We start from the raw sequence: 13490 nt of genomic DNA, 5'->3' as shown, positions 1-13490 counted from the left end.
GAAAATGGTTTTCTTGAAGTATCTTAAGTATGTGAACATAAATAGGAGAGGGACAACGCAGGGCACCTTTTGGTCAGGTGGGTAAACATACTGCTCAGGCTTTGGTGGAGATGGACACTTTATTTCGCTCCAAGAATACAAATTATACAGAGTGAATATTGGCCACAGCAGACAAAACCCCCATCAATTTAGGTGGAATCCTGAGGTTTTGCTGCGTTTTAGGGAAAACACCAAACAGGAAGGGTTTAGGACAAGCCACTGAAACCTGGTAGAAACTAACTTGGCAAGTTATGGATCTAAGATTTACACACATAACATTTCTGTAATTACTATAGTTTTCCCTTTTAAGAGCACTGACCAGAACTTTTGTATCAACAGGCTCTGCAACACAGAACAAAGTTTTAATTTATTAGCCATTCAATGCATGTCAGGTGGGAAATATCCAATAATATCATTTTGAACCAGCAAAGACCAATGATTTCATGGTCCAAAGCTTATCAAGCATGAAAAGAGAGACTAACTAACTGTCCTCCATACATTAAGCAACCAGAGTTCAAATGAATAAATATTTCTGGAATGTAGCATAGGGCTCCTGATTAAAAAAAATTCAACTCCAAACTCGGGGGATATCTGCTCCAGGATTAAGTTAACACAATGTTAATTAAGTTAATTTGATTAAGTTAACACAGTGTTAGTAGCTGAAAGGTTTTCCTTATGAACAGATAATTTTAAAGCCATCATCAGATTTTTAAACCCATACCAAGACATTGCAATGAGCAGGACAATGCAGTAAGGCTGAGTCCATAGAGGTACATGGGAAGATCACTTGCGCAGGCTTCTCTACTCGCTTCAGGGGAGAAAGGCATGCAGCACAGAAACCATGCGCTCCTCCTCAGTGATGGCAAACGGAAGCCTCCACAATGAACCAGGGCAGGGAGAACGCAATTAGAAGTTGTTCTTCTCTGAAGAAGGAAATAAGAGTCTTTCTTGGCAACAGCTCATTGCTGACCTGATGTTTTCACAGGGAAATGCAGGATGCTCTGATGGTGGAGATGCTTACGGATGTCTTTGCTGCTTATGACCCAGTCGAAAGTGGATTCTGTGCCTGCCAGCATCTCCCAACACGATCTCTGGGAATAAGCCGCAACTCTGAGCCATGCTTCAGGAAAACGTTTCCTAGTTTGAGCAAAGAGAGAATGAAAACTACTCACTTGAGAGGAAACATACGAAGCAAGGGCTATCTTTTAATGCAGCGTTTCACGTAAACGGCTGACGCAGGAAACTCCTTTGGGCCGAGCAAAAAGGTGCAAAAAGAGCCACTCACCGGCCGTCTGCGCTGGGTTTATTCCTATTCCGTCTGAGGAGGAAAAGGCAGAAGAGTTCATTCTCAGACACATGGATGTAAAGCCAGTCAACTCATCCTCTTTGTAATGAGCCCTAAAGCTGCATCTACACTGCAGAGAGAATCCAGTCTGACACCACTTTTAACTGCCATGGCACAATGGAATTCTGGGAATTGTAGTTTTGTGAGACATTTAGCTTTCTCTGACAGAAAGCTCTGGTGTCACCACAAAATACAATTCCCAGGATTCCACAGGATGGAAGAAAGCCCCCATTTTGGGCTCTTTTGATCCCTGAAGGGATAGAGAAGGCAACACCATTGCCAGCCATTCACTTTCTCCTCCCAGTCCACTGGACATCTGGACTTTGGGGATTGGGATGACTTGACTCAGACAACACATGGCCATTTGTTGTTGTTGTTTTCCTCCAAGCTATTTCTGACCAATGGTGACCCTGAGGAGGTGAACCTATCCTGGGGCTTTCTTGGCAAAGCTTGTTCAGAGGAGGTTTGCCATTGCCTTCCCCTGAGGCTGAGAAAGTGTGACTTATGCCCAATGGTCGCCCAGTGGGTTTCCATGGCTGAGCAGGATTCAAACCCACGGAGGAAGACCACTAATAGGAGGGTCTTCCTCAGAATTCAGCCGCGTTGTGGCACTGAAGACACTCACCATTGGTTATGATGGCGCTTGTTGCCGCTGGTACCTTGAACTAAACCAAAGAGAAGAACAAAGAGTTAGAACGCTTGGTCTCCTTTGACAGAGCAATGCCGCTTCAGCCAGAAGCTCCTGGGCCGCTTTACAGCTCTTTTCATTCTCTCTGCATTCAGAAAGGTTCTGCCATTTCAAAAGGAAGAAACCCCTGCAACTTACTTCTTCCGCAGCGAACTTCAAGACAGCAGTGAAAGGCGTACTTTCGGGGACGCTTAACCTGCGGAAAAGAAGCCATCGGTAAGACGCCTGCCTTGGATCAGAACAGGAATGTCTCGGCTAAGGAGGAAGTGCCCTCAAGGGATTCCAGAGAAGGGGCTCTTCCTGGCTCCCAAGCGCTGGGGAATCATGGCAATTGCAGTCCTGGCTCATGCTGCCTGGGGGGGTGCTGGGATTTGTAGTCCCCTGGCTAGGGAGGCTGGGGGAACATGGGAAGCAACTTCCCGGAGAGTGATGGGAGCTATAGTCCACAGAAGAGACTTGGCCAAGGCTCACGAGGGCAAAAACATCAGTGACAGCAGGGGCCGGATGTGACGAAACGCCCTCCCTCTCCCCGCTTCCGGCCTCCTCCGCTGAAGGCGACGTGTCGAACCGGCCAGGCCCGCGCATGCGCCGTAAGGACTCACACTTTGTAAGGCAGCCGCGGGTCGGAGGTGAGCGTGACTTTGAAGGTGACCTTTGCCCTGAAGGGAGAGAGAGAGAGAGAGAGAAGGGGCGTCAGGGGAGGCGAGGAAACCCGGCCACAAGCCGCGCAGCCCACACCTTACTCACATGATCCTCTCGGCTCCAGCAGCTCCGCTTCCGGGTCCCACGCCTCTTAATGGCGTCACTTCTGGAATGCAGTCTCTTTCTCCCTTGCGTCGCGTCACTTCCGGGTTTTTAAATTTTCTCTGTCTGACTTTCTCCTCGCTTACGTCACTTCCGGGAGCTGTGTTTTCTTTCTCTGGAGTGGGAGGTGGGCCTTGTTGGCCCCGGAAGCGGAAGCTAGGGTCGTGTCACGGTAAACTGGCCCCTGTGGGCCCTCTCTGCGGCGGCCATGAGCAAAAGGAAGGCCCCCCAGGAGAACCCCAACGCCGGCATCACCGACTTCCTCTCCGGTGGGTTCGCGGGCGGCTCTCTGGAGAGGGTTGGACTGTCCCCGTGTCCCTCCGTCTTGGCCGGGGTCAGGGCACAAGGCCCCCGCGGAAAGGGGAGACCCGCAGATAACAAAGACGCCTCTCTAGGGATCCTCCAGACGCTGACCATAGAGTTGCGCCGGAGGAGCTGCAAGGGCCTCGAAGAGTGTCCTCTCTAGGAACAATCTCCAGGTCCTCCTCCAGGGCAACTTTCAGTTAAAGACGACCATAGAGTTGCCCTGGAGGAGGACCTAGAGATTGTTCCTAGAGAGGAGACATGAACCTGGAGGGAGGAGTGTCTCGATGCCCTGGCTAAGGCTGGAGAAAGAACCGGGTTTGGCGCCTTCCTGGCTCAAGGCTGTGGGATTCTGGGAGTTGGAGTTCGTTGTGAGGCAGAGCGGAGCCCCGAGTTGAACTGGCAAGGCTTGTTCAGCGGAGCCTTCCCTTGAGGCTTCCATGGCTGAGCCTTGGCCTCCAGAGGCCCCTGCTCTCCTTGCGCTGTTTCACACTCGCTTCTTTTTCAGAACTGGCCAACTATGAGAGGAACGTGAACAGAGCCATCCACAAGTACAACGCCTACAGGTCAGGAGGAGGCAGGGCCTGGGCCTGGGCAGGGTCTGCCCTGGAGCGAGGGCAAAGAGCTTCCAGGCACAAGGCCTCCTGGGATGGTGCTGCGGTTTCCCCTTTGCAAGGCTGAAGCCTTCAGCCCAAAGCCAGCCTCCATGGGTCCTACTTGGGGAGTGGGGCCTTGGCTCTGAGACCTGGCTTGATAGGAACACAGATTTCTGGCCCACATCCCCCCCCCAAAAAAACACAAAAAATTTGCCACAGAAACACGTTTAGTGCCGTATTTTCCCATGAAAAAGCAACACATCCGACACATAACTATCTGCAGTCTGCAGTTTGTGGAGGGTTTCCAGCCCCTATGAAGGCAAGCAGTTAAACTGGCTTAACCAGGGGTTACGCCAGTAAAAATGGCTTATTGGATTCTGGGCCCATACTTTTTGCAGTTCGTACTGGAACACAGATACATTGATCTGTTTATTGCTTCACGCAGGAAAGCAGCTTCTGTAATATCCAAGTATCCAAGCAAGATCAAAAGTGGAGCTGAAGCCAAGAAACTAGTAAGTCTTGTGGCCGAGGAAGGCTCTGGGTTCCCCTTTTTCAGTTAGAGAAGCATCTGCTTAAAAAACCATTCAATTTCTGCATCTGTCAGTGATTTGGCTGAATATTTTAAGTGTCACCTAACCTGCAAAAGGGTCCTACATTTTCCTTTTACAACTGATGAATAATAACTGGTACTGGATATGACTGAAAAGGAAACCAAAATCTGATTGAAAGTTGACATTGCCTCCATTGTAGGAGTTGATCCCATCTGAAATAAGTCTGAAGTGTTGTTGCCATAAATAAACATTTTTAAATAACTCTTGTAGAATTGTCTTGTTTGGATTCCTGTATTGTATGTTGAAAGGAACAGACACTTCAGCAGTCTTTGACATTTTGAGTGCTGTTTTACGGTTGTGAGCTGCTTCAGGCACATTCATGTCAGACGATGGAATATGCATGAAAGCAGTGGCAACAGTCCTGTCAAGTGCTTGGGGATGAGGGTTGTTTGGGTTGGGAGGCATGTTGCAATGCCCTTCACTGTCAGGGGCGACATAATGTGCATCACTGTGTACATAAATCTGTGTTTTAGGATGGCGTTGGAGCAAAAATTGCTGAAAAGATTGATGAGTTTTTATCTACTGGGAAACTGCGGAAACTGGAAAAGGTATGGCTTTGGATATTTTGGCTGGAATTCTCTTGGGGAATTGACCTTGTCCCAGTTTGGGATCGGCTTAGACTAGACTAGCCTCACTATTGTCCATGCCCAGAGATTGTTCTTGCCGACTGTGGCTGCTCCAGGTTCCAAAGTTGCCCCGTTTCTGGTCCCCAGAATGCATGATTTGCCTCTTCTGGGAGGTCCATTTCACCACACACGCACACACCAAAAAACCAGAGATAGGCCTGTTTTGGTTTTGTTCTGTTTTGTTTTCATTTTTCACCATTCTTGGCAGTCCATGCAGCCCCTGGGTGGCCCTGGGGACAGAAGAGTGGCTCACTGCAGATGTCCACCTGGGTCTGTGCTGAAAGGAGAAAGGAGCCTTCAGAAGTCCCAGGAGAAAGTGCGGGTGCCCAGGCCAGAGCCCTGTGCTGGGCATTTTGCCTTGCCACCGCTGGACTGAGTCCTTGGATCTTGGTCCTCTTTTCCTCCCGTATCCCCTCAGCCCAAGGGAAAGCCTCTTTCATCCTTGACTTGCATTCACACTAAGAGACACCTCATTCCTACTTCCCAGCCCCAGCTAAGGCAGGTTGTCTCTGTCCTGTGGGTCTGTGTGGACCTCTTAGTGCATCTAACAGGTGAGTAATTTTGCACACATTTCTTCCCGTCTAGATTCGACAGGATGATACAAGTTCTTCAATCAATTTCCTGACTAGAGTTAGCGGCATTGGGTAAATACTTATGTGCCTTTCAAGCACTGAAAATAAAAGAAGGTTTGCGGGAACTAAAGTTTGGATGGCTCTTTCAAGAACCATATCCAATCTCTGCATTTTGGTTGGCCCATAAAGCTATCACTTTTTTAGGTTTTGGATTTTGTTCTATCTAATCTCTGGTGTCAAAGCATAGTTGCTCCTTTTGGGGGCAGAGCTTTCTTGGGGATTTGGGGAGAGGGTGTTTGAAATATTCCTCTGGTTTTGCTGTTCACTATGTTGGAGTTTCATAAGCAGAATGCTTACTGATTGCCAAGTAGTGGGGATGGAAAGTGATCTTCAGATGCCTGAATGGCTATTACCCAGACAGGGAAGGGTTTGCTCTTGGTTGCTCCAACCACGGATGAATAGAACTAGAAACAGATTCCAGCTTAACATGGGGAGGAACAGCATAATGCTTAGGTGCTGTGAGACAATGGAACAGACTGCTTTGAGGGGGGTGAGAGTGCTCCTCTGCTAGAGGTATTGAGAGGGATATCCCTGTGTATAGACTTTCCCCACCACCGCAACCAAAGGCTTACTTGTCCCCTCTATGAGCTTTTACACCTTCATTTCTGTCACTCACTCTCAGGATTTTCATTGTCAAAAATATGTTTCCATTTTAAGAACCGGAATTGCTATCTCACCTCTTTTTGAAAGGCTGCTGCCCTTCACCTTGGTTATCAGCCTCCTTACAGTTGGTTTAGAGGTTGTAACTGAGATTGTGGCCCTTCTGTTGAGGAGATTCTTTGTCTCTTTTTCCCCCAGTCCTGCCGCTGCCAGGAAATTTGTGGATGAAGGAATCAAAACACTGGAAGGTGAGTCCTCTTATCCGTTGCCAGTGGATGGGAGGGAGCTGCTTAGCTGCTCATCACCAAACAAATCAACATCTACCCAGAATTGGGGATGCCTTGGAAACAGAGTTTTATTCCTGCTCTCCATCCACCTTGTGACCATGATGGGCACAGGGCCTTCTAAAAGATTGGCACAGCTCTCCTGTGGCACCCTCTCCCCTCCTGGATTTTATGGGAGTGGGTAAAAGAGCGCCTGTGCATCGTCCCATTATTTCTTCATGCTTCTCGAAACTTGGCTTCACTGAGAATTTTTAAATTGTTAACTAAGATGTGTTGTGTTACAGTGTTCCCTAAACTTGGCGCAATGACCTGCTTTTCCCGGCCAAAGCTGGCCCTTCTCGCATTGTTAGCCAGATGCTCCAGAAGGATCTTTTAATGGACAAACTGTACTTTTGTTTTGTCAGGATTACATATTTAACTTTTGTGTTATCTGTTAACTTGCTCTCTTTTGCCCTTCACTGCAAGCTGCCTTGGATATCATATTAAGAGAAAGGCAGGGTATAAATTAAATCCATTCTAACTATCCAAATCCCACACCTCCCATTTTTTGGATACTGCTAACCCACCCTAAATCTTGCCTTTTCCTTTTCCTCACTCCCACACCTCCTAGAGAAATTGAGCTGCCTCTGCAGCAAATCCCAGATTCAAAACTGTGATAGCCTTACTCCTTGGTAAAACAACATAGCAAAAGGCTCCATGCCATGCCAGTTCACAAAACACTTCACTCATGACCTCTTTCTTGTCTTTCTAGATCTAAAGAAAAATGAGCACAAATTGAACCATCATCAACGGATCGGTTTAAAGTAAGGCCTGCCTATTTTGTTCCTCTGAGCTTTTAGTTTGGGCCATTTGTAACTGAACATGTGTTTGCCTAGAGGTAGAAAACCATTGAAGACTGCTTTCCGGAGCAACTCTCGAGTCAGATTTTTTTTTGTCTGTTGCAAAGCTGAATAATCCAAAGAAAGTGTGAGCTGGATTAGTTGATTAGCTTCTGATATGGCCTTAAATACCTGATTTATCCACAAAGGTTATTATCTGAAATGCCATGGAATAAGAAGCCCAGTTACTAAAAACTTGCCAGTCTTTGACAAACACAACTCTTTAAAATGAGCTTCCTTCAAAGCAAGCATGCTGAGGATTGCAGCTACTGCTGCTTCCTTATCCCTGGTTATCTTTTTGTGTTTGTGCAGGTACTTTGAAGACTTCGAGAAAAGAATCCCTAGGAATGAAATGTTGGAGATGCAGGTGAGCAAAGGGGTCATATTCTTCACTGAGGGAAGAGGCACAAGAATCAGCAAAAGAGAAGTCAGATTTCTTGGTCTGTTTCTTCCACAACAGGAAATCGTATTGAGCGAGGTCAAGGAAGTGGACCCCCAATACATTGCTACGGTGTGTGGCAGTTTCCGGCGAGGTTGGTACTTTAACAGCCTGTTGGTGGATTGAGTTGGGTTTGATCATTGGGATGTGCAAGTTCTTTTGGGAGGAAATATGGGTTTAGTTCTGCCTAGGTGATTTTTCTGTATCCGGTGAGTCTCTGAGACTTATTTGTTCTGGTTTACTGGGTTTGGAAATTCCTGACATGTAATGAGGAAGGATGAGAAGGCCAGGAGCCAGAGGCAGAAACAAATCACTTTGTACTCAGGTCTAGGATGAGCAAAGGTGATTTCTGTTTCTGGATACATCGGCATTTGGTCAGTCAGTTAACCTGCTTGCAAAATGTATCCTGTAAACTGGATCATTAAAACCATGGCAGAGCTATAAATATAAGAAAACATAAAGGGCTAAATCTCATTCTTAGTCCCAGTCAGTTTAGACACACTGAATCTCTGGGGCACACGCCTTGGTGTTGGCTTAACAAGTTCCCACTGACCCCGCTGACCATTTGAGTTGGGATTGACACTGGGAGCCAAAGGAAACGTGTAGCTCTTGGTGGATCTTTTTCCACCCGTAAAGAGTCTCCAGAGCAGGGCGGTTTTATATATGCTCTTTCTCAACAGGTGCAGAATCAAGTGGGGACATGGACATCCTCCTCACCCATCCAGACTTCACATCAGAATCTCCCAAACAGGTATATATGTGTGTGTCTCTTGCCAGCGTGTGTTATTTTAAAGATCAGAGCAAGTAGTTTGTACGTAACTGTGGCTTCAGTCTGTCTACCATACAAGTGTCTCATCCAGCCACAAATCACCTTGGCTGCCGGCTTGGCTTAAATGGTGTTGCAGCTCCGTTGGGTCCTCTGTTCGGCTCAACAAAGTGGCTATAAGGGGATTTGGAAGGTGGCCAAGGGTTAGGAGGGGCTTGTAGGCACAGAGAATACTTAGGCCCGTTCTACACGGGCCTTTGCCACGCCCCAGTACGTCCTAGGGGTTGGCTGAGGACGCAGCGTCCAATCAGGCCTCACCCCTAGGACATACTGGGTACATCAAAATGGCGGCACCCTATACATATGGGCGCCGCCATTTTGACGTCATGGATGCAGTGCAGTAATGACGCCGCAAGTGCGCCATTGACGCCGCAAGTGCGCCATTGACGCCGCAAGTGCGCCATTGACGCCGCAAGTGCGCCATTGACGCCGCAAGTGCACCATTGACGCCTTGCGGCATCATAACCACGCCACAAAAAGAACCCACTTTTTGTGGGGCCAGGGAATTGCGCGGTTTGTCCGCTGCGGTTCCCTGGCACAGCAAACACAGGCACCGGCAGACCGCCCTTTTTGGGCTCTCTGTAAATCGCCTTAGTCAGTTTGATAAAGTCCCATGTTAGCATTTGGGGGTTCGATAAGAGAACAAATCCTAAATGACATTTGGCCTCTGTATGAAGCTGGGGAAGAATTAATTTGACTCCTGTAGAATGGCAGCTGAATATAAGTTATTGCTGAATTTTGTAAACTGCTTGGTTGTGACTAATATTATTACTTCTGAAGCCAAAGCTTTTGCACCAAGTGGTCGAGCAACTGGAGAAGGTCCACTTTGTCACGGATACGCTGTCAAAGGGAGACACCAAATTCATGGTGAGTGGGGCGTGTTTTTTACAATTCTGTGTGTCTTAATCTGGTTTTAAAAGGAAGCCAAATCTGTGGGGAGAATCATGGAACCATAGAATGGAAGGTACCCCAAGAGACATCTAATCCAACCCCGCTACCATTGCAGGAGTGCCCAACTAAAGCACTTCTGAGACATGTGCATCCAGGCTCTGTTTAGAGAACTCTGGGGAAGGGGAATCCACCGTCCTCTGAGGAAGTTCTTTTTACTGCCAAACAGCTCTTATGATCAGGAAGGTTTAACTGATTTTAGTCACAGCCTCCTTTCTTGTAACTTGGATAATTGGTTCGTGTCCTTTGTGGAGCAGCAGGGAAAAAACAGTGGCCATGGCTCATCTTCATTTTATTATAGCATGTTCCTGAACATCGTAATTAAAGGGTAGCAGAGCAGTTGCTTCAGATATTTGGAGCCTTTCGGATGTTTTAGAGACAGCTATCATGTTGTTTCCCAGTTTTCCCTTTGCTGGGTCAAACCCAGCTCCCACAGGTAGCCGTTCTGAAACGCTCTTCTGATTTGGATGCCACTTTATGACCCAGACAAAGCCCCAGCTTGCCTTTTTGTTGAAAAGTCAGAAGCTTCACTAAGGGTCTCAAAGTAAAGGAAATGCCGCTTTCAAGTTTGACCTCAGAAGGAAGTGCATTCCCTTAAAAATAACATTCCCACTGGATTCAGCTGTTTTGCGCTGGAGGGAAGAGATCTTTGGCTCCAGTAAAACTCAGGTTTTGTATTTCAGCAGACGATGCTTTGCCAGAATGCAGTTATTCAGACTCCCTTTGATGTGGGTTTTGCCATAAAGAACAAGGTGAAGCATTGTTTGGAACAAAACCAACAAACGTTCTATTTCATGTATGCATGTTGAATTTCAATTTGACTTCAAGGGTGTCTCTCTGGTATCTTTTTCCCATTGCCTGGCTGCATGTGCTCCTGAAACAGTTGTGTTTGGGTAGATCTGCTGGACTTTCCCCCTTCCCTAGTGCCATTCCCTTCTCCTTTTGTGTCTGTCTTTTTTAGATTGTAAGCCTGAGGGCAGGGAAATGTCAGATTAACAAATTGTAAGCCGCTCTGATAGCCTTGGCTGAAGAGCGGGTATAAATAAATATATTATTATTATTATTATTATTATTATTATTATTATCTCACAGCCCTCTGCACCAAGAGTGCCGCCCCGATTGACCTCAAAGGGGCGGGATATAATTAAAAAAATTTTATTATTATTATTATTATTATTATTATTATTATTATTATTATTATTATTATTTTGCACTGAGAAAAATGTGCATTCTGTGATGGGCATACATAGGTTGTGCCCTATGTAAAATCTTTTTTAACAGGCCTGATGTTCTGAGTCCATTAGGTAATACAGATGGATGGGTGCCATTGATGTTTATCGGGTGAGGAATGTGGGTGAGAGAGACATAGTGAGCACAAAAGCAGTAAGTCATAAGGCTGTTATTTGCATATGTCCCAGTGGGTCTCCAGAATAAGAGCCTAGAAACCTACTTTGCAAAACACCAAGACCAGAGCAATAGTCAGGATCATGCAGTCTCCAGATACTGATGAACTACAATTCCAAGCATGTCTCCAGCTGTGCTGCAGGGGCTGCTAGGAGTTGCAGTCCAACTACATTTGGAGGGTGGCATGATTCTCACCAGGTGCCAGCATCATCTCTGAAAATAGCTACGCAGCTCTTTTTTGTTGCAGAAAACATCTATCTCGGCTACAGCAACTTAGAAGGAAATCCTGCTTCAGTGGGACTGTGGGGTCACCATTTCTAGATGGCAGTTTAATTTGACGCTCTCTCTCCCTCTCTGTGTCCTCCAGTGAAATCCAAGGCTTTGCCACACTGAAGCAGCAGCCCTCTTAATGGAGGATGTGGGGCCGGGCGTCTCATGATTCTGGATGTTTGTCATACATTTCTTGTACTAGTTTTATTCCTTCTCTGCCTCCCACAGGGAGTGTGTCAGCTTCCATGCAAAGAGGAAGGAACTAACTACCCATACAGGAGAATCGATATTAGGTAAGTCTCAACCAGGGCACTGTGGGGAGCTTCAAGTTGCTGTCAGGGGAGACAAAAGGAGTCTCAACTTGTATGATGTTGGATACCGAAGTACACCATTGGATCTTATATTTTGAAAACTAGACTATAGATACACACATATATAGTTCCAGCTGGTCTTCCTCCCCCCCCCTCCCCCCCCGATGACAATGGTGATCGGCTGATGGTGTTTTAATTTTGTTTTTAATATGATTGTATTGTATTTTTATGGTGTTTCTGTATTGTTATTGTGTTGTTCACCGCCCTGATCGATGGAAGGGCGGTATACAAATAAAATTATTATTATTATTATTATTATTATTATTATTATTAAAGTGGTGGGAGTGAGGAAAGGGGCTTGCTTGGACCTGGGCCTCTTCTCTCTGCATGTCACCATCTGCCCAAATTAGTCTCTCTCTGTTGTTGTTGTTTTAATTTAACTTTGATTAAGTGTTATAAATCCAAAGGTAGCAAGTATAACATACAGTCCATTATGCCACACCCTGCAGCAGCACTAATGAAAACATCAAAAGTATCTCATGAAAAATGTTGAGAGTACAGGAACAACAAAAAATAATGGGTTTTTAAAAAATTAGCATCTTTGAAACCTTTAAAAATACTAATCCCTGTCTTGGTTGTGCTTTAGGTTGATTCCCAAAGATCAGTATTACTGTGGAGTTTTATACTTTACTGGAAGCGACATATTCAATAAGAACATGCGCACCCATGCGCTGGAGAAGGGCTTCACGCTCAACGAATACACGATCCGGCCCTTGGGCGTCACCGGTGAGTCTCTTCCTTCCTGCCTTTGGGGTTTTATTGGGGAGGGGAAACTGCCTAACAACAGTCATAAGGTGAATCGATACTTTTAATATATCAGTACACCTTAGATTAATAAATACTCCTTGGGTTCTTTAAAATTGGTTGTAAAAGGAGTGCTTTTTGTATGTGTTAGTCATCACCATTTTGGACTGAGAGAAAGGCCATTAATAAAACAGTTTTGAAAATTCAACCAGTGAGGGCAGAACATCTGGTCACTGACCTGCGTCTCCTGCAGTGAGCTTAATGTCTGGCCTGATGAACCCCAACTTTGCTTGCCTTGCTTTTCCAGGGGTCGCTGGAGAACCCCTCCCTGTGGAGAGTGAGAAAGACATCTTTGAGTACATCCAGTGGAAGTACCGGGAGCCAAAAGACCGGAGTGAATAGCTCCTCAGGCATCTTGACAGTCGGGTCTGCAGGGCTGTGGTGTTGGCTTCCTAGCCTGGAACTGTAACTTATTGCTTTGGTGCTATTTCGGGGAGGGGGTGCCTTTGTGTTCAAAGGATGGGGAGGCCATGTGCCCTTTTTTAAAACATCAGTGGTACTTCTAAATAAAGTGTGTGCTGTGGAGATTAAAGCATCAGTCGCAGTGCACAAGAGTGTTTGTGTGTGCGCATTTTAAATCTTCTACTCTGGATGTGGCATCTGAAACAAATTGGTGGCAAAGAAGGATCTAAAACCTTTTGGTGGAGTCTCCCATTTCCCTGTCTCCACAGGGAAATCCAAGAAAGCCATTTTCCACTGAGATGGTGTGGGAGCAGGGAAGGTGGTGGCCCTGCTATGGTGGGCCTGGGGAAAGAAAACCCCACTGCTGGGATGTAAACTTTTGCTGACAGTGTGCAAAGACTGGGAGCACCAGGTCAGGATCTTAGAAGGATCCAGAGAAAACTCTCCATCTCCACAGATACCCTTTTTTAGATTAATTCCATTCTCCTAACGACTGTGGCAATGGGGACCGGTGGGAACAATTTGCAAAGGCAGCAGACTGAAAAAGAACCAAGGAGTAAATAAAATGGCTGAAAAGGCCCTTCTTTATCCTTTGTTGTCCTTTGCCTTTAAAAGTTACA

General features: G+C 46.3%; 2 protein-coding genes across 4 annotated transcripts; one reads left to right on the top strand and one right to left on the bottom strand.

Moving 5' to 3' along the window:
* Positions 1-100: 100 nt before the first annotated feature.
* Positions 101-2885, bottom strand: LOC149306637 (ubiquitin-fold modifier 1-like). The gene is made up of 7 exons (XM_089538520.1): positions 2820-2885; positions 2675-2731; positions 2211-2268; positions 2010-2049; positions 1325-1357; positions 1061-1176; positions 101-962 (listed from the first exon to the last, which is right to left on the bottom strand). Coding segments are annotated over exons 1-6 (291 nt in total). The 5' UTR covers positions 2822-2885; the 3' UTR covers positions 101-962; positions 1061-1075.
* A 69-nt stretch (positions 2886-2954) lies between these two features.
* POLB (DNA polymerase beta) lies at positions 2955-13003 on the top strand. 3 transcript variants are annotated; one of them, XM_089538514.1, is made up of 15 exons: positions 2955-3145; positions 3688-3745; positions 4221-4287; positions 4860-4934; positions 5598-5656; positions 6443-6492; positions 7280-7331; positions 7719-7773; positions 7867-7939; positions 8526-8596; positions 9452-9538; positions 10306-10371; positions 11522-11586; positions 12251-12390; positions 12716-13003. In XM_089538514.1, the coding sequence occupies exons 1-15, from the start codon at positions 3085-3087 to the stop codon at positions 12808-12810; spliced, it is 1074 nt and encodes a 357-aa protein (XP_089394640.1). In that variant the 5' UTR covers positions 2955-3084; the 3' UTR covers positions 12811-13003. The 3 variants fall into 3 exon arrangements, with proteins under 3 accessions (XP_089394640.1, XP_089394639.1, XP_089394641.1); XM_089538513.1 differs by having other exon boundaries at positions 10303-10371; XM_089538515.1 differs by lacking the exon at positions 10306-10371 and having other exon boundaries at positions 2959-3145.
* The last annotated feature ends 487 nt before the right edge of the window (positions 13004-13490 follow it).

Source organism: Sceloporus occidentalis, unplaced genomic scaffold (genome assembly GCF_023333645.1).
Source record: "Sceloporus occidentalis isolate IW3139 unplaced genomic scaffold, rSceOcc1.0.p SCAF_9, whole genome shotgun sequence".
NCBI lineage: Eukaryota > Metazoa > Chordata > Lepidosauria > Squamata > Phrynosomatidae > Sceloporus > Sceloporus occidentalis.
The sequence above is the reverse complement of the archived record's forward strand: the minus strand, read 5'-3'. Positions and strand labels throughout refer to the sequence as shown.